Source organism: Bombyx mori, chromosome 22, assembly GCF_030269925.1.
Source record: "Bombyx mori chromosome 22, ASM3026992v2".
NCBI classification, from domain to species: Eukaryota; Metazoa; Arthropoda; class Insecta; order Lepidoptera; family Bombycidae; genus Bombyx; species Bombyx mori.
The window spans coordinates 4,530,454-4,551,232 of NC_085128.1; the positions used below are offsets into that span (position 1 = coordinate 4,530,454).

Consider the following 20,779-nt stretch of genomic DNA (forward strand, 5'->3'; position numbering starts at 1 on the left):
CTATTGTTCTTAATTACGGGGGTACCGAGTGTATTTATCTCACAGCAACATCTGGCTAAAGCGGAAACTCTAAAAGCCGGTATCAATGGAAAGATTAGAGCAGCAATAATGGGTTAATAAGAAATTATTAGGGTATTATTACGCGGTAGGGTTATCTAAGCTGAAAGATAATGTAATACATAAACAAACAAATGGAATTTCGGTGTTCGGATTTTCGGGTTCTGTAAATGTTGTAGATATTATCGTGCTTTTAATACTCGTAACAAGCGCTTTGATAATTAAAGGGAACGCTTTTTTCGCTGAAGAATACTTGGCCGTGGTTGCTTATTATCTGACTGAATATATGAGAATTTAATCTTCAATATTAAAGTACTAGTTAATAAAGAAGTTAATAGATGTTTTTAAAATTCACCCCCAATGGCAAAAATTACTTCAATTATGTTTTAAAATTGTAATTTATTAAAGTACTAGCTGACCCGGCAGACTTCGTAGTGCCTCAATCGATAAATAAAATACCTAAGCTTTTGTATAAAACTAAACTTAAAACAAACAAAAGTAATCCGTCCGACAGGGGACCCGTCAAAGGAAAAACTAAATTGTTATTTTTATTTAATTCCGAGCATTTTCATATTTATCTACATTTTAAACTTTCTCTGGACTGCCACGAATAATTCAAGACCAAAATTAGCCAAATAGGTCCAGCCGTTCTCGAGTTTTAGCGAGACTAACGAACAGCAATTCATTTTTATATATAAAGATTTGAAGCGTTGATTTACATTTCACTAAACTCATAATATGAATTATTACAGTACATTCTTGCTGTCTTGATTAAAACATTCTAAGTTTAAATGCGCGTTTTATTTCCCCGATTTCGTTTGGCCAGCCAGTACTTGCCTGTAAAGTCGTAGTTCCGCTTCTTGGCGGAAAGGTGTCGTCTTGAGCCACAACCCTGAAGTAATGTACATCTAGTCTCTCTCGATCCAGCCTTGCTTGTGTGGTCACCACGCCCGATCTCGTGTCCACAGCGAACATGCCAGCCGATCTCGAGTCGAGTAGACTTGACATCGAATATGTCACGGGACTGTTTTCTGGATCTCTGTCGTGGGAAACAAGTTAAGTATTTTATTAATACTAATGTTTTTTATTGACAGTTTGTTCATGGTCAGAAGATTTATTGAAGTGAAACTTCTTTAGAAACGTTGTGATTTCAAACTCGATGAAACGAAAAAATAAGTCCATAGAGACACAAACACATAAATGTATAGGATTCAGCCGGCGAGAGAATGAGATAGAAAACATTAGACGTTCTCGGCCTCCTCTTTTTGCGACTCTTCGTAGCATCCCCACTATCGTCTACTAAACATTGTCCATAATATGTATGCTCCTGTGTAGTGGGATAGTCAGTATATCTATATCTTATTTATAAGTTTCACTTCTACCGTGTGTGACTTGCACTCACACACACTTTTTTTTCTACAGTTCTACTATATAGATTTGTCTATGTTGACAGCGACCTAGTTGATTTGCAAGTGATTTTGATTATCATCAGTTAGGAATTTTAATTGTTTTCTTCATCCTATTAATACAAAGGTATAATGTATTATGATAAAAAAAAATTATCGTTGCAATCTCTTTCAAAAGCGTTTTCGAACTTTGATACAAAAAAACATATGATTTCGCATCAATTTCTTTTCTCCATTGTTATTTAACGATAACGATCGATTGTTAAATGCACGAAGTCATCTGTATAGATTGGACCGGCTTAGCTGTATAAATCGTTATTATTGTTCGTCGAGACACGAGAATGACTCGTGACAATTGTTCCGGACCCCGTAAAGCAGATGAGTTCATAAAGACCTCAATGAGCTCGATCACGATTATAGCCGCTTATTTATGACGATGCGGTACTTTCAGAATGAGAGGCATTTACGAGTCGCCGAATATTATGTTAATCTATACTCTGTTTCAGTTACGAAGTCCCTTTTGACACTTCTTAGAAAGTAGCCCTTCATGTTTTGCATAATTTGAAATAATAATCATTTTTGTTCATGGTCGTAAACATTATTTAAAAAATACACAATCAACCTAAATCATTATATAATTAATTCACACATACTTCGTAATTGGAATAGAGTATAGTAGCCCTTATCTTATTTCATCGGTGAAAAATTGTAACAGTTACAATTTTTATATTGAACTAGCTCACCCGGCAGACTTGGTAGTGCCTCAATCGATAAATAAAATACCTACTTTTATATAAAATAAACTTAAAACAAACAAAAGGAATCCGCCCGACGGGGAACGCAATAGAGAAAAAACAAAATTGTTATATTTATTTATTTCCGAGCATTTTCATATTTATCTACCTTTTAAACCTTCTCTGGACTTCCACAAATAATTCAAGACCAAAATTAGCAAAATCGGTCTAGCCGTTCTCAAGTTTTAGCGAGACTAACGAACAGCAATTCATTTTTATATAAAGAGATAGATAGAAGATAGACTAGTGAAAACCGGCTACACTTCACTGATTAGCTCTAAAAATATAAAATAGTGACATTTGTTGAAAATACACGTACGCCACCTGTTTTAAAGCTAATGGTACTAAAACAGAAACCTTCACTTCTTCATGTTTTGATGCCCAGAGCTTCCATGACTACAGGTGGGCGATGAAACCCTTTGCTCAACTATATCAATACTTTTATTGTATTTTATTTTTGTTTTGCAACTAGCTGTCTAATAAGTTTTTCTAGAGAAAAATAAGTCTTGGATACGTGCATATGAATATTAATTATTAGCTATTTACCCGAACTTTTTGGCGGGAACGCGAGGAACGAAGTTGTGTGAATTGTTTTTTACAATTTAACTGAAATTACATTTCATCATATATCGTCTCATTTGTAAATTTAATTCGTTTTTAATAATTTATGTTATGTCGCGATTAGTTTCCTTCGTTTTTTATTATTCATAAACTGTAAATAATTAAAACGGCGAATTGTAAAAATCTTATTACTTGACGCTGGCTAATGCACAAACCATGCCGGAGCCACAAAATAAAGAATTTTTTTTAAGTGATTTTATGACCTGGTAACTAAGACCTTTAAGTCATGTCTTATTTTAATTTATATTCTTATTTTTATGAAAAATGATAATATGGAGTGAAATGAAATGAAAATGATTAATTTGAGACGTTAATCAACTGGGATGAAATTAAATGAAATGAGATGATATGGAATGAAATATAATCTTAGTAAAATGGTGGTCATTTACTAAGATTTTTTCAGTGGACTTTTTGGAGGATCCCGAGAAGTTGCGTCCAGCGCCTTTGTTTCATTTTCCCACATTTGTGCACTTTTACAGATATTAAACAGTTATTAAACCACCGTTATTACACATTTAAACCTGAAGAAACACTAAATAGACAAAATAAAACAAATCACACAACTTCACTCCTCGCATTCCCGCCAAAAAGTCCAAAATAAAGAAGAAGAAGAAGAAGAAGCTATCTACTGGCAGTTTGGCCCGTGCGGCCTACACTTAATATAGCGTGGGCGGGGACCCGGAACCGTAGAATGAAAGGTAGTCTATATTCTTTCCCATGGTTCAAAGTATATTCATAGCGTATTTTATAGAATGAAGAAAACATCGTATCGGAAAATCGTTTCTGTGGAATCGGGTTACGCCCAAGCGTAACATAAACAACGAAACGTAACAGACAGACAGTTACTTTCGTATTTATAGGATTAGGATTTACTTGAGATCATTTAGAAAAAAAAAACCCTCCCTACTAGTTTTCTCTGGGTGAAATGTACCCAGACAATATGTATGCAAAATAACACAGTTTTCGTTTACTTTCATAGTCAAGTCGCGAAAGCGTAGTAAACAAATAAGCTCACTTCGAATTACAAAGCAGAGATTGAAGTAATAACTTGTCACTTGTAACCCAAGCGTAAGAGACGGGATAGGACGATATTAAATATCAGGATACTATACCCGATGTTGGTGAAGTAGCAGGTTTAATTTTAGAGCCTACCGTAAGGGTATTCAAACTATATCCCCACATCATCCAATCTATGTACTTACCGTGCCTTCACAGTGGTCACGATCACACCAGGCGGTTGTTCCTCAGCTACTGAAGCGACGTAAAGTGCTTGTTCAAAATACGGAGACTGATTTCGAAGTTCTCTCTTCACTCTTTTAGCTATGTCGGTGTCGTTCAACTCCTTGTGATGATATACAATTTTGAGCCTATGATCCGAGTCTACGATGTAGGTCTGATCACAATTGAAGGTGAATAGAATTGATACTTTCCACATTGGTTCTTGTATGCATACGTCATCAGCGGCTACCAAGTCGCCTTGACTATTCTCTATCAAGAACCTCGGATCGCTTACATCCAAAAACTGCACTTTACACATTTTCTGTACAGTCCGTGGCAAAAATGCCGTCAAAGAATTCACGAACTGCGATTGTTTCAAGCAAATCCCTTGCCAGCGGTCCGTCGTCGGAATCGCGAAACTGGCATACGTCTCTGATATCCATTGTTTTGCTTCAGCTATTTTAACATCTATGGCCATATCAAAAGGTACTAAACTATGAGATCGTTTTGTTCTACTTCTATTTCTCGCTACGGATTCTTCAAACATAGCGTCTGACCACGGATAGGCCGTGGACAATACATTATATTGACTAGAGACCAACTCTTCTGCTTCTAACAACCTCCAGTCTATACTCTCTTGATAAACGACTTCTCTCTTATCTCTAATTGTGTAACTATCTTCATACTGTAACGCGGCATCGTTTTGGTCGTAGACTCTATCAAAATCAATATCGTATAAGTCTGCATGGCGTCTACTACAGTCTTCTCCCGTTACTAATATCCTAATAGGTAGACTGTAGTAATCAATATCACGGATACGCTCTGAAGTAGAATCCACGTAGAAGGTGAAGAGATTCGGATAAAGGATACCGTCGCACCGAAGTCGTTTTCTAAGCGTAACCAGGCCACTTGTCTTGTTAACCCTTAGGATGTGATGAACGAAGTTTGCTGTGCGATGGACGTCTATGGTGTATGTGCGTTCAGAGCCGAGCTTGTAGACAGCGGCATCTAGGACTAGATGCCCTGGCGGCGCGGAGTCTGGTACGATGATGAGGTAAGCACGAGTGGTTACTACCGCGAGGGCAGCAACCACCACATGCGTCCATAGTTGTATCATGGTTGCAACGGTTCACCTGCAGCAACGTCGCCGCGACCACCGCCCGTTTTTTATATCCATCTGCAACAAGTAAAAAATATCACGTTATGTAAAGAAGTAAGACGTCCAGTGCATTCGTATGCAGCGATGCACCGGTGTTCGAATCCCGCCGGCAGGTACCAATTTTTCCAATGAAATAAGTACTTAACAAATGTTCACGATTGACTTCCACGGAGAAGGAATAACATTGTCTCATAAAAATCACACCCGGAAGATTATAAACTGCGTAATAACTGGTGGTAGGACCTCTTGTGAGTCCACACGGGTAGGTATCACCACCCTGCCTATTTCAGCCGTATAGCAGTAATGCGTTTGGGTTTGAAGGGTGGGGCAGCCATTGTAACTGTACTGAGACCTTAGAACTCGTATCTCAAGGTGGGGGCGGCATTTACAATACAGATGTCTATGGGCCTTGGTAACCATTTAGCACCAGATGGACTGTGAACTCGTCCACTCACCTATGCAATAAATAAATAAAACACAGTAACCGGCGCTAAATATTGTACAACGGCCTTTAAAATGAGACAAAAAACACTAACAGTCCCACAACACGCTACCGAATTTTAACTGACAAACGTAACAAAGATGTGCGACAGAGATAGCGCTCCACGAATTAACCGGTTGTCTCTTTCAAAAGCTCGATGTGCAATATTTATTGCCGGGTACTGTAATCTGATTTTACGGAACATTTACACCTTTTATTCGAAATAGGATTATAAAAAGACTATAACGATCTTACGGCCTATTCGATTCTGAGAGTATGTGGATAGTGTTAAAATTATACTGTACATAAATAGGAAAACAAATATATCGATAGAATTTTAGTAGTTGTTTTAAATGAATGTGTCACGTTCCTCAGATCAGATACGAAACCAGCCAACTAACGACCCGAGGCTGGTCCTTTTAAGGTGATTTTACGATAAGCCGTTAGGTGTTTGGTTCTTGACGCGTTTTGTTTTGTGAATAGGTAATGTTTTCTAGAAATAAGTACGTCGTAGCGACGGTAGTGTATCTTTGCGGTTAGTATTTGCTTAGGTTTTTGCGAGTCGTAGTCATTTAGATAATTAGAACTAATATTTATTGGTGGTAGGACCTCTTGTGAGTCCGCACGGGTAGGTAAGGTACCACCACCCTGCCTATTTCTGCCGTGAAGCAGTAATGCGTGTCGGTTTGAAGGGTGGAGCAGACTTTGTAACTAGACTTGAGACCTTAGAACTTATATTTCAAGGTGGGTGGCCCATTTACGTTGTAGATATCTATGGGTTCCAGTAACCACTTAACACGTTTTTTATTGCTTTTTTTTATTTATTTTTTTTGCTTATCTAAGCTTTTTTATTTTTATTGCTTAGATAAGCAATAAAAATAAAAAAATAAAAATAAAAAAATAAAAATTTTTATTGCTTAGATAAGCAAAAAAAATAAAAATAAAAAAACGTAATAATGCTCTACATTTATCTTTACAAAATCTAGTTTATCATTATAATGACATCTACACACTTCTATGTACGTTGCTTGAACTCTAATACAATCGCTTTTAACATAAAACAAATGTTTCATTGTTCAGCGTTCAGTTTTTCGCAACCCTACGTGCGTTCCAAAGACGTCGGTTTGTATTCGAAGAGATTAATGGCATCAATTATGTCCGCTCCGTGTGCCTGCCAAATTCCGTGTTTTCCAATTTGCCCTGCTCCAAACGGTGATCATTTTACACCTGGCCATGTTTCGATAATGCCGTCGCCTGTGTAATTAATGAAATCGAGCAAGTTGGTGTACATGATGTTTCGAAAGTATTGACTTTTGAAAATTATGACAGTATTGTTACAATAAGTCTGGCAAAAAAGTTTTTTTTTTTCGTATATGGGTGGACGTGCTCACGGCCCACCTGGTGTTAAATGGTTACCGGAGCCCGTAGATATCTATAACGTAAATGCTACCACCCACCTTGAGATATGAGTTCTAAGGTCTCAGTATAGTTACAACGGCTGCCTCACCCTTCAGACCGAAACGCATTACTGCTTCACGGCAGACATAGGCAGGGCGGTGGTACCTACCCGTGTGAACTCACGAGAGGTCCTACCACCAGTAAAATATATTATATGCTATAATTAAACGTATTATTATTAATCAATATTACTAAATTAGCAAGGAATAAAAAAGAATTAAACACGGCGCTATATTAAAAAAAAAACATAAGCATCTTTGCGGGTGACTAAAATGCGTACGTAACGTTTAATTATTACGATTAAGAGTTCCTCACTCCGGTGTAAGTAACCTATACTTAGTTTACTTTAAAACGAGCTTTAGATACTTTTACATAAAAACCAAGATCGCTTCGTACAGATCAGCTTAAACAACACACTTATTCACTAGTTCTCAAAATAGGTAGAATCAGGCAAGGAAATAAAGAGTACACTACTTCTTGGTCTCGAAAACAGCAGCAAGTATCTCGTAGAGGTTTCGTACCTGTCTTGTCTAATTAATAATTCGGAGAGGCTGTTACTTAATTTGTAACATCCTAGGGCCTGCTTAATAAACCACTTTAGTGAAACGTCGAACGATTAATCTTCACTGAACTGTGTGGTATTTCAATGATCCACGTATAATGGATAATAAAGTTTTTATTTGTTTATTTTGAAGTGAAACTTCTTTAGAATCGTTGTGATTTCAAACTCGATGAAACGAAAAAATAAGTCCATAGAGACACAAACATATAAATGTACAGGATTCAGCCGGCGAGAGAATGAGATAGAACACATTAGACGTTTTCGGTCTCCTCTTTGTGCGACTCTCCGTAGCATCCCCACTATCGTCTACTAAACATTGTCCATAATATTTATGCTCCTGTGTAGTGGGATAGTCAGTATATCTATATCTTATTTATAAGTTTCACTTCTACCGTGTGTGACTTGCACACACACATACAATTTTTTTTTTATTGACCTAGTAGGCAGACGAGCTTACGGCCCCCTGATAGTCAATGTTTACCGTCGCCCGTAGACGTCAGCTATGCCAGTGGCATAGCCAAGGCAGCAGGCCTACCGTTAAGTACTTTTCACAAGCCTCGTTTGAAGTTCTTCTATTTTAATTGAGGAGATACTTTGTATTAGAGATTACAAAAGCGCTTAGTTTATTCGAAGGAGAAACAAGTATGCCTCGACGGCTTGCAACTTTATAAGATTTATTATTTGTTCTAAAGTCGTCTTAGTCTAACGGATAAAACGCCCGGTGTACTCGCAGGCGACTACGCTGGGCTCGAAATCCCGCAGGTAAATACAAAATTTCCTAACGAAATACGTATCTTACACGTTTTGTTCATGTATGATATCCACGATGAAAGAATAACATCGTTTAATAAAGAAAACCTGAAAATTTATAAATTTGCGATTTTTTTCCGTCCTAGTAACCTCGAGGGGTTATAGTAGATTCACCGAGCGAGGAGGTGAGTTCACGGGGGCAGCCTGACGAATTTACAAACTAGCCCTAGCAAGAGCAGTGCTTCACATAATCTACCACCGGCTCGGAAACGCAACCATACTATGAAGATTCGAATTTGCGTAATTACTGGTAGTAAGTGGGTAATGAACCCTTACTCTTAGGTACCACGGTCCGTTGTTACCGCGAGCAGTAATGCATTCGAATATCCAATGTAAGATAGTCTTTTTACAATATAACTGAAGCTTCGATCGTGTGCCCCAAAGAGGGCGGGGCATAACGTTGTGATGTGTGTGGTTTCAGGTAATCTCTTAGCACCAGGTGGGTGGCGAACTCGTTTTCCCATTTACGCAGCAAAAAGGAAACTATATAGAAAACAAATAAAAGTCCCAAAAAGAATCATAAGTCACACAACTCTTTGCCGTTCATGATCTAGTGTTTCAGTTGGCGCTTTGTGAAAAAGCAACTATTAAACAGCACCTATTCTCCATTTCGTTGTTTCGGTAGATGTTTTTTTTTCCAAAAAACGTTTTGGCTACCGACCTAGTAAATTACTTGTAGTACTTTCTATTTTATTTGGCTGTGAGTAAGAGAGTCTTTAAGCCTTTTGAATACTACAACATTGATATTGGGATTGACAAACGACATACTGTCTAAAGCTCCATATGTTACTACATTAGAAACAACATTTTTGTGTAAAGAAGCACAAGTGAAATGAATTGTTATTTACAAGATTTTTTGCAACGAAGTTCCTTATGGGACAATGTGGAGGGGTACCCTAACCTGGAAAAAACGTCCGTAACGTAAGATTTTTATAATTTATGTATAGTCTTAGTATGATGGCTATACAGTGTCTAATGTATAGTCTCCGTGATGACGGTTATTATTATTATTCAAATAAATAGCTGTTTCTTTGTATATTATTATTATATATTTTTTTATAAATCACTGTGAATAAAATAAAGTTGATAACTTTGGAAAGTACTTTTTTTTTTAACAATAAAAGAATCATAATAAAAAATGTATACCCCAATAATTATTTTCTTTATAACTCGAACAGAGCTTAAAATTAATATTTTTGTAATAAGAAACTTCGTTCCTATCCAGTGTCCTACGACACCACACACCTTTTTTTTAAATATATTATAAAATATATAAATAAAAAATTATAACATTCAAATTTTAAATCAACAAGCGAATGAATACTTTACGTGTGTAATAATCGAAAATTCATAGTCACTATAAAACCGTTTTTGACTTTCGAGCTGTTAGATAGAAGATAACATTAAATAACAAACTTATAAATTAACTTTACAGATAACTAACTCTATATATTCTTCTATACCGGTCTAGTCCGTACTTTAGAAATTCGGTGCTACCAATAAATTGGAGACATTTGGAGCCACCGTAACGTTAATGGCACTATCAATTAAACGTGTCAGGAATCACCGATCCGGTTCCCATCCGGTGCCCTTCGACGGTCATTTCATTACGTTCTGTCAGCTTTGTACATATTAGCCGGTTTACTTAGTGGGAACTAAAATGTTCTGAATCGCTTTGAATTTATAAATGATAGAGTATTTGTAAAGGACTGGCAAATGGTTTATTTGAATATACTATTCGAATTGAAGATGTAAATGTTAATTTGAGTATACAATATTGTTGAAGTAATCAATTTGCGTAATATCATTTGTGTTATAGCTCTAATTGTATTTTAGACATTTCGTAGCCAAGTCGTATAAATAGAACCATTAAAATTACAGACACGTACGTAGTATGTGATTAATGAACAACTATCATAATGACGAAATAAGATCACATAACTTGAACACATTGTTCAGGGGATGTCTTAATCATAGTTACGCCACAACGATTTCACGAGTATTTCCTGTACATCTTATATACGACAGTACAAATTATTAAGACGAACTTTTCATAGAGTTTCGTTCATGAAATAACGCGAGAATAACTTGGTCGTAAATATTATCACAGAAAGTTATTTAAGAGTCGTCGAAACGGGTTTTTACGAGTCTATAAAAGCGGTAGTAATAAACCTCAATCTTATTAGAGATAAACTTCTTACGGTGCGTACGCATATGTGTAAGACTTTCCGGCTACGTTAATAATGCCTTTAATTTTGAATGGCAAAATAGATGTTCTGTCATACATTAGAAACCAACAGTTGAAAAAGGCACCCAGTAATACAGCTAATAAAGTTAAGAAGAATAATTGAATAAAAATTACCTTTTGTGCTAATTAGCTGATTTCTTTACATTTTCCTGCCACCGACCTGAAACAATACAAAATTTTGATCAGTGCCAAAGTAAATTATGTTAAATTCTCATGGAAATTATAAAGTTGCCGGTGCGCGATTTACTTCGTAGCGTTACTCGCGGTTATTCGCAAAGAAAATCATCGGAAAATTAAACAAAGGCCGCGGTAATTTTGACAAATGAGCCCAAGCTTGAAGTCTTCAGCGCAACGTTTTGTTGAATCGGCACGCTGCTCTTTTGTTTCGTGTGATTAATTTGTTCTGTGAGGAATTTTTTTTTTTGTTGCGTAAATTTAAAAATTAACGGATACAAAAATTTATGTTTGGGGTAGCCAAAACTAGCTTTTACGATTTTTATTTACGATATATTTCCTATCGAATGCCGCCGACACCTTAGTCGTCCGTGACTACTACAAAAACAGTAATTCGAAACGTTTTTTTGTAATAATAAAATGAAAATGCGAGGCTGCGCCGTAAAAGTAGTTTTAATTACCTCTACGATTCACTAGAACCGCAGAAAGTGCTAAATGTTGGCACTCAAGTCATTCGTTAGTCAATGAAATAATGAATAGTAATAATAAATCTTTGGGATATAAAAAGATTAATGACAACAATCCCATTGATGTACGATTTACGCTCAATCTCATCGCGTTATTTCATTCGCAGAAATTTACAGTTTTGCAATACGAGTATGACTGATTAAACAAAACATTGAAGTTATTGGTGGTAGGACCTCTTGTGAGTCCGTACGTGTAGGTACTACCACCCTGCCTATTTCAGCGGTGAAGCAGTAATGTGTTTTGGGTTTGAAGGATGGGGGCAGCCATTGTAACTATACTTGAGACCTTAGAACTTGTATCTCGAGGTGGGTGGCGCGTTTACTTTGTAGATGTCTATGGGCTTCAATAACCACTTAACACCAGGTGGGCTGTGAGATCGTCTACCCTATTAAGCGATAAAAAAAAAAGTTAATGTAAAGCTAAAGTTAAAAGTAATGTAGTAAGAATAAATCTTTGGGATATAAGGAGATTAATGACAGCAATCCAATTGATCTGCGATTTACCTTCAATCACATCTCGTTAATTCATTCGCAAAAATTTACAGTTTTGATATAAGAGACGTAAGACTAAGTAAGACTAAACAATACACTGAAGCTACTGTAAAGGTAAAGATAAAAGTAATGGACAGTTTCAAATCCATTTTTTTTCATTGTTTTTAAGAAGTGTAGATGGTTAAATCTTACATGTATTAATGTTTTTTTAAAATCAATATGACATTTCTTTACTAATCCTGTTTTTATCGACTATGATAAATAAGGGGAAGCTAACTTAATTGATGTTTTCGAAAACAGTCAGCTTTGTTGAAAAGCTCTGAACGTAAAAAAAATGTTTAACGTAATACTCGTAAGTTCTTCACAAGTGAGAGTGTGTGTGGCGAGTACGTCGAGTGGCCACTTGAGTGCGTGGAAGCTCGAGGATCTGCCTTTGACACATTATTGTACTACCACGTCTACCTTAATTTTAAAGTTACTATATAGCTCCTTATTCTTAATAATAAATTTATTCAAAACAATATTTAGGTAAATAATGGAAATTTATGTATTTATCTCTGTTGAACTGTCTGACTGAGTCTCTAAACGACAAAATAAATAAACGGTAACAAAACGATGTTTCAATTTTAATGAAAAGGTTATTCTATAATACTTGTTTCATCTTTGTTAACATATGATATCAAACCTAGTTGTTGAGCAAATAGATGGATTAGTTATTGGCATGCCTGCCATCAAACTCCAGGATTGATTAGATTAGGAGAAAAAAATTTCCAGGAATTTCCTAGAACTATGAACGTCAGAGATGAAATTAGGCAGCTTAAATGAGAGTGAAGAGAGAGAAATATAACGAGAACCGTTACAGACAAACAGACTGAAATTTTACCGTGTTATATCTAAGTCTAGTATGACGTACTCGTATGTAAAGATGAACTCTGAAAATTTATGAGTTATATGAAAAACAAGCGTTTCTCTACGGGATAGAATGCGCAATACCGAAATCCGCAGAAGAACTGGTTTGACTGACATGGCCAAAGTGACTGCTCGGAAAAAGTGGAAGTGGGCCGACCACATATGCCGTCGCACTGACAATCGGTGGGGCACAAAGTACTGGAGTGGAGACCTCGTACTGGAAGTCGTATCGTGGGCAGATAGCCAACGAGGTGGACCGATGACCTGGTCAGAGTGGTTGGTGGAAACTGAATGAGAAAGGCAAGAGACCGAAGAGAATGAGGTGCATTGGAAGAGACCTACACTCAGCATTGGGTGAACACGGGTTGAAGAAGAGATGAAAAACATATTCTTCAATCATTCTGAAAGTTGAAGTAGATGCATGTAAAAATCAACGAATACAACCTATAGTTTCTTTTTCTGATTTTTTAAACACGACCGCCTAAATAAGCAATGCGATGTTTACAGGTTTCATGTACACGTGTGTATGTGAATTCTATAATTCCATTATAACTTTTAAATAAAAAGCCAGAGCGGTCAATGTCTTTTTTAATATAACAATTTCAATGTATTCACTTTTGTAAATGATTTACTTGGTTGAACGGAGCCAAGATAATGATTAACAATGAAACTTCTTGCGATCACAAAAGCCTTTTTTATAGACGTTTCTCACATGTCGCAGACACTGTTTTTATACAGAATATAGGACAAATAAAAAGGGGATTGAGCTAATCTGCATGCGGATTGCGATGCGTCGCCCTTTTTGTGACCGTTTCATTTATATTTTTGAACTCTTCTGTTAGCTTCTGTTCTGTCGAGAGCATATTTCTTATGTCGGTTTTACGATATACTTTATCATTCAGAGCTCTCTTGTTGTTGTGAATACGCGCTTAAAAAGACACGTGTTTCGTCGAAAGTAATATAAAATTGATAAGTTTTATTAGTCATTTTCCATTCACCTATCTGTCTACATGTTTGTATGAAGAAGGGGGAATCTTTGAAACAGCATTTTCAGCCACAATCATTCATCTAAATCAATAGTCAAATGATCAATAAGTCAGACTGAAAATAGAACTGTTAAAACTTATGTAGTTTGGGTACTTAGTCTTCTAAAGTCTAATAATTATTCTTTATTTGAAAGTTACATTAAAATAAGACCTGAATTTGAAAACACTAGACCTAGCAAGAGCTGTGCTTCGCAGAATCTACTACCGGATTCACTACCTAGGTTCAAATCACGGAATAGATTATTTATCTATTCCGTGGTTCAAATAGAGGTAGGATAGGTTGTAAACAGTTACAAAAAACGGTGGTAAATCACCTAATTGATAAAAATAGGTAAAATTCAATGGCAGAAAACGCACAAAGTCTGTTGAAATTGAAAGTCACTGAATTATTTCTTTACTAGGCCTTACAATATATATTCGATACTTTATTTTCTCAAAAGGTCGCCGAAATAACTTGTGTTGGGAAGTCTCGTCACGATCGCAGCCCGTGTGGCGAGCCGACCCGCGGTCCTGAATCGAGATTCCAGTCAACTCACGTGGAGCCCTGATGAAAAGCAACAATCTTGGTTTTCTTCTATAAAAGCCGTTGATGAATGGAAAAGTCTTCGAATTTGATTTTTATTGCTTATTCATATTTAAAGATACATCTTACTTAAACTTCGGACCACTCTAAATTAGTCTTTTCGCAGCAGGCTCGCGCAGATCCCCGGAAGCGCCTGTATGCGAAACCCATGGAACGCCCCCTATTGCTGACCACTGACTTATTGTTTTGACGTAAATTTTGGGAAGCTTGTACTTATATGTTTTGTTATATACAAGGCATATGTTACACCTAATGTAACTCTCTACATAACGATACTTCACTACAAAGAATATTTTGTTGTGTAAGTGTAACATAAATAATTTCGGTGGCGGCGCCCTTATTGTCTTAACGCCTGCACCGCATCCTCCGCACACTGGGACGGAGCGGTCACGTTTCGTAGTTAAGCACAAGTAAAACAGAAATTGAGTTGTTTGATATTTTGTAATATGGATAGAACGAGCTCATTTCGGACTATCTGGTGCTATGCGATTACCGGTATCTGTAGAGCACAGCCTGACTCACATTTAACCTACAGATCCCATCTCAATTGTTTAGACTATGGAATGGTCCGGCTATGGAATGAGCTCCCCTCCACGGTGTTTCCCGAGCGCTATGACATGTCCTTCTTCAAACGAGGCTTGTGGAGAGTATTAAGCGGTAGGCAACGGCTTGGCTCTGCCCCTGGCATTGCTGAAGTAAATGGGCGACGGTAACCACTCACCATCAGTTGGGCCGTATGATCGTCTGCCTACAAAGGCAAAAAAAAGACGAGAGAGGTTCCTTCAAAAAACTTATTCGCGGCAGAAACGAGTGGGGTGACCCTACCCCGTACGGGCCCTCAATATGCCCTAGCTTGGCTCGATACTGAGTCATTATAGGTAATCAGTTGAATGGAAAATTGATTGTAAACGTCGCCGATGTCCTGCAATCATAGGCTGACGACCTGAGGCCGATCGATACTAACTTATACTAACTTTCTGATACCTAACTCACTACGAACATTCAACTACTAAAGTCGAGTTCATTTTGAAACATGGTCTCTTGAATATAATAAAATTAATTGGAAATTTGGAGTTTAAATACGCCAGAACGAGATAATTTTTGGAGCGAAATAGTGTTTTATTGTCTTAAGCAATAATTTTGAATTGGCATATTATTCTACCGAAAACTACTTTAATGTACTCCATTGATTAACAAATTACAGATAATCTTCTCGTAAGTAACGATGATCTTTTTATCGTAAAACTTCATCGACATTAGCAATAAATAACGCAAAGTATGTATAATAAAACATTTTTTATGTTTAACATAACGGTACTATTCGTATTCAACTCGTAAGACCAGTTCCGACGTGCGAATTGTGTACAAAAACAAGTTTCCCTATTTTTATCACATTAGCGATGCGACAGTGTTGCATATGTGTGTTGTATTGTGGGATTTTCACGCTTGCCGGGCAATGGGTCTAAAAATTAGTATTTTTTATTACTAACGTGTGAGAATAATCAAAAGTACTTTATTATTAATATATTTATGACATGTCCTTCTTCAAACGAGGCTTGTGGAGAGTACTTAACGGTAAGCAGCAGCTTCTCTGCCTCCAGCATTGCTGTCGTCCATGGGCGAAGGTAGCCACGAGGCGGGCCGTATGATCGACGGCTGACAAAGGCAAAAAAAATTTTTACGCCATTATTATACTGGCGACATATATGACCTCGGGATCAATGCCACGGGTCTAGGTTAAATAATCATCGATAGGAATATATACTTGGTGTTGGTATTTGTTGCGTGTTTGTTACGGAAATGGACCTATTGTGGGCACCCATAGACACAGCCCACTGAGTTTCTCGCGGGATCTTCTCAATGGGTCGCGATTCCGTCCGGTAGTAGATTCTGCGAAGCACAGCTCTTGCTAGGGCTAGTGTTTTCAAAATCAGGTTGAGCCCGTGAGCTCACCTACCGGTCTGGGCGTAGCTAGCGGTCTAGGCTACCAGCGAATAAGTACGGAAAACAATGTTGTGGGACTTAAATTATGAATGTAACGTTTGTTGTTCATTTTGAAGAAAAAACTAACTAATCTGCGAGTGTTTAAGATTGATTTATTCTTATTATTTTACGTTTTTGGAACGAAGATCCTTACGGCAGGCTTGGAGGAGCTAGGGATTTTGCTGCGCGACCGAACTGAAAAAAATGTGATAGTAAAACCGTAAGAAAAAGTCTGTGGAATAAAACCGTTAAATGAGACGTGCGCAGGCGCGACAGTCGTATACACAAGCGAGTAGTGTATAATACATTTCTCTTTCTCCTTCTTTTTGTAATTATTTCTATTTCTGTGTAATTTTATGTTGTCAAACAAAAGAAAAAAGGGACATATTTTGTTATTTTAATTGAAAACTTGAATTACGATATTTTTTTATTTTACGTAATTTATTATTTCCTAAAATACTGAATTTCCTAAATACTTTCCTGTACTTAAATAAAAACTAATCAGCAAAATTTAAGGGAAAAATCAAGAAAACCTTCATAAAATTGAGCACGATTTTTTTTTGCAAATTGTGTCGATTCTACCTTAGCCGAAGGAACTTCGTCCCTACATATTCGTCCCTTCGTGGGACACCACATCTTTTTTTTTTATTGCATAGAACGGCGGACCTGCTCACATCCCACCTGGTGTAAAGTGGTTACCGAAGCCCATAGACATCTACAACGGAAATGCCGCCACCTAAGCCACCACACCACATATGAGTTCTAAGGTCTCAGTATAGTTACAACGGCTGCCCCACCCTTCAAACCGAAACGCATTGCTGCTTCACGGCAGCAACAGGCAAGGTGGTGGTACCTACCCGTGCGGACTCACAAGAGGTGCTACCAACAGTGGATTTCAATTTATATTATTATTAATTATAACACATAATTTATATTGTAAACAAAATTTCACAACGATATACATATAGCTATAGTATAGGTACTTTTAAGGTCCATTCGAATAAATTGCCATCATATATCCCTTTGAAAACAATTGCTATTATTGAAATTTCAATACAGTTCCTTTCATTTCAATTTATATTTACGACATTCTTATAAAAATTGGATTTTAATATGAAATTAAAATTTAATTTAAAAATTAATTTAAAAAAATTAATTTAAAATGAAACAATTAACATTCGAGGCTTTATGACAACTTCCGCAGTTCGTATTGTTGGTGCATATATGTAGCCTACGGTTCAACGAACTCTTCGTTCTGTAGCATGGCTGGTCACGGCACCAATGGCCGCGGCCATAACTCCTGGAAGTGTTAAGCGAGAGACGTTTACGTGTTGTAAAGGCGGCAAGTTTTTCTTGAGCTGTCGCTTCGAAAGGTACTACTAGGAATGTGGACCTTATCGATTTTGGTTACATAGTTATAGTTGATAGTTCCGTGAAGTCGCGGGACTCCGCAAACAAATTCGGAGGAGGAAACGAGTGAAGTTATGTAGCACATTTTTAACAAATCGATAATTCCCTTTTCATTGACGAATAATTAATTCGATGCCTCCAATGAACACTACTCTAACTCAAAATTTTGAAATTTTCGTTTTTCACGCAAATCGCTTCACTATTTTAAAAGTATTACAAATTTATTATTAATGGGGTTCGAAGCAAGAGTAAATCAACTTGTTACACAAGAAAAAACCATAAAATCTTTATTATTGCAGATATATTTATCAACTTTTTTCGTTTAAACTCTCCTCCTGTAAACCTACGAATTTGGAGTTAGAGTAGTGTTCATTGGAGGCATCGAATTGTCTAATCCTAAAAGCCAAAACAAAAAAATCGGTTGTCTGTAAAGTCGGTTTACTGACGATAGTTGAACGTAACAACGTCATAAGAAAATACTGATGGAATGGTTTCATTTTTCAATTATCGCAATTATCGTTGCTATAAACAATTGACACCACATTCACTTTTCACTGAACTTCATACTTGACGAAAACATGTACGCCTCAGAGCGAGGTAACGCCGCATGAGCCATGTTTTTTTAGTTTAAAGTTTAGGTCTTTTATTTATCGATTGAGGCACTACGAAGTCTGCCGGATCAGCTAGTTATTTAATAAAAAATTGGTATAGTATTTCTATCGGTCTTCGCGAGTCGTAGTCTTCGTATCGCGTATTTCGACTCTGAAGCAGTAAATAATAATAAAAATATCTAAGAAATACCGATCGTAAAGGAATTACGTTCGTCAACTACGTACGTACGCCTTCTAATACGAGTAAATATAATAATATGATTAAGCTAATCCTATCACGTTACCTACACCTTTGTTTAATAAAGATAGGTACCGTAAAATATCGCATAATTTAAACCTTATTAAACAACGTTGGAACATTAATATTTGAACATGACGCCTCTCGGATTATGTATGAGTTGTATTGTTTAGAACGAGTTATTAACATAATTTGGTTACTTTTCTATAGATATTTAAAAAAAAAAACAATGAAATTTCATTTAATAAAAGTAAAGAGGAGCGGGAATGAGCCGTCTTGAGTGAACTGAAAATTACGTTCTCTAACTTTACATTACATTCGCGGACAGACAAGGTCAAATCAAATCAAATCAAAATCAAAATCAAAAAATTTTTATTCAACATAAATGAAAGTACATACTTGTTGAACGTCAAAAGAACTACCGCCAATTCACAAAAAGTAGCCTCCGTCCTGTGAAGAACTGGCAAGAAAGAAACTCAGCGGTCATGTCTTTTTTTTTAATTTTTTTTTTTTTTTAACATTGTTTTTTTTTTTTTATATTCATTTTTACAATGAGTATTATAACGTAACAACGTGTATTTTAAGCTGGAAGGTGCCACTATTGCCCTAATACTTTTTTTTTATGATTGAGGGTTTACTGGTGGCCCGGAGGACTTTCCAGTTTCACAAGCAAGGGCTCAGCCAGTAGTGGTGCGATTTGCTAACAGCTACCCGAGCGCCTTCAAGGAAGACCTAACAGTAGTCAAGAGTAGCTACTTCGCGCGCAACCGGTTAAGAAGATCCGGCGAGAAACTCAACGGGCTGATGTGTAGGTTAGGTTGCACGTCGAACTCTTTGCCGAGTTCGACGTGCAACCTACGGCCACCGGGGTCCCTACTCTTAGTGTTAGAGCTGAAGGCGTCTAATGCTAGGGTTGTTAGAGCTGATGGATTCGTAAGGACGTCTCTAGGGCGACGACGGTGACTGGCACCTGCGTGATCAGGATTCGGGGAGCCCTAATAGTCCGCCTTTATACTTTCTAGTATAAGAAGTTATAAATAAATAAATAAATAATAGTACCGCGTGGCATGTATGCGTTTGAAAAACGGGACAGCCGTAATATTACAATAGAGACAATTCGAGTTCATGTCTCAAGTGCATTCACAATGCGACGACTGTCTACTGATCTCAGGTGGGCTGTGATTTCGTTTACTTATCTAGACAAAAAAAACAGCAATAACGGAACGATAGCTCACGCGACGGCTCAACAGACGTTGAGTGGTAAGCGAAGCCCCTAGACCTAACAATGACAATGCCAAATTAAGACAATTGTTCGAAGATTAAATAATTAAATCTAACTATATATTTTAGGGTATATCGACCTGAATGGTTCAATACATCCATACCGTTTTATTTAGTATTATAAAGATGAAAGTGTATTGGTTTGTTTGTTTGTGTGTTTGTTTATCGTAATTTTACGTCGGAAGCAACGGATTTATCTTATTTCCACGAGAAACTATAATACATTGAGACTTGCTTAAGCACGCAGGCGAAGCCACGGCTAACAGCTAGTTATCTACACATACTGTACTAAAAAAATACAAAATGTGTGCAATTCACACGTGGTAGAAGTGAAACCTTCCAAAATTAAAATACAATTATCCTAAACGTCTTAAGTATATGTAAATTTTTGTCATTAGTAAATAATTGTAAGCACCCTCTGTGAATTGATATTTTAATTTCACGTATAATCCTAAATTAAAATTCACTACAAGAGCTTTCATACACACGTTAGTATTAAAAAATCTCACAGATGGCGCTGTATTAAATAGTATGTATATTTCTGTCTCATTCTTTGCTGGCTTCATCCTACACATTTTTGTATTTGTGTCTCTTACCTGTCGTTTTTTCCGTTGCATCCGGTTTGAAATCACAACGATTCTAAAGAGGTTTTCACTTCAATAAAACCAAATGAACCTTAAACAGTCCATAAAATTAATCTACTCTTACCAA

The 20,779-nt window shown here is 36.8% G+C and overlaps 1 protein-coding gene and 1 long non-coding RNA gene across 2 annotated transcripts in view; one reads left to right on the forward strand and one right to left on the reverse strand.

Annotated features, from left to right (window-relative positions):
- The window catches only part of LOC101745884 (protocadherin-like wing polarity protein stan), a 214,910-nt gene that overhangs the window by 59,018 nt on the left and 135,113 nt on the right, over positions 1–20,779 (reverse strand). Inside the window, exons 4-6 of the mRNA XM_038018928.2 lie at positions 10,929–10,974; positions 4,081–5,273; positions 895–1,096 (exon numbers count right to left, since the gene is read on the reverse strand). Coding sequence (XP_037874856.1) covers positions 895–1,096; positions 4,081–5,213 — 1,335 coding nt within the window. The 5' untranslated portion in view covers positions 5,214–5,273; positions 10,929–10,974. The remainder of the gene's footprint in view (positions 1–894; positions 1,097–4,080; positions 5,274–10,928; positions 10,975–20,779) is intronic.
- LOC134200952 (uncharacterized) overlaps positions 18,355–20,779 on the forward strand; it is a 98,609-nt gene continuing 96,184 nt past the window's right edge. Inside the window, exon 1 of the long non-coding RNA XR_009976084.1 lies at positions 18,355–18,535. This is a non-coding gene — a long non-coding RNA (uncharacterized LOC134200952). The remainder of the gene's footprint in view (positions 18,536–20,779) is intronic.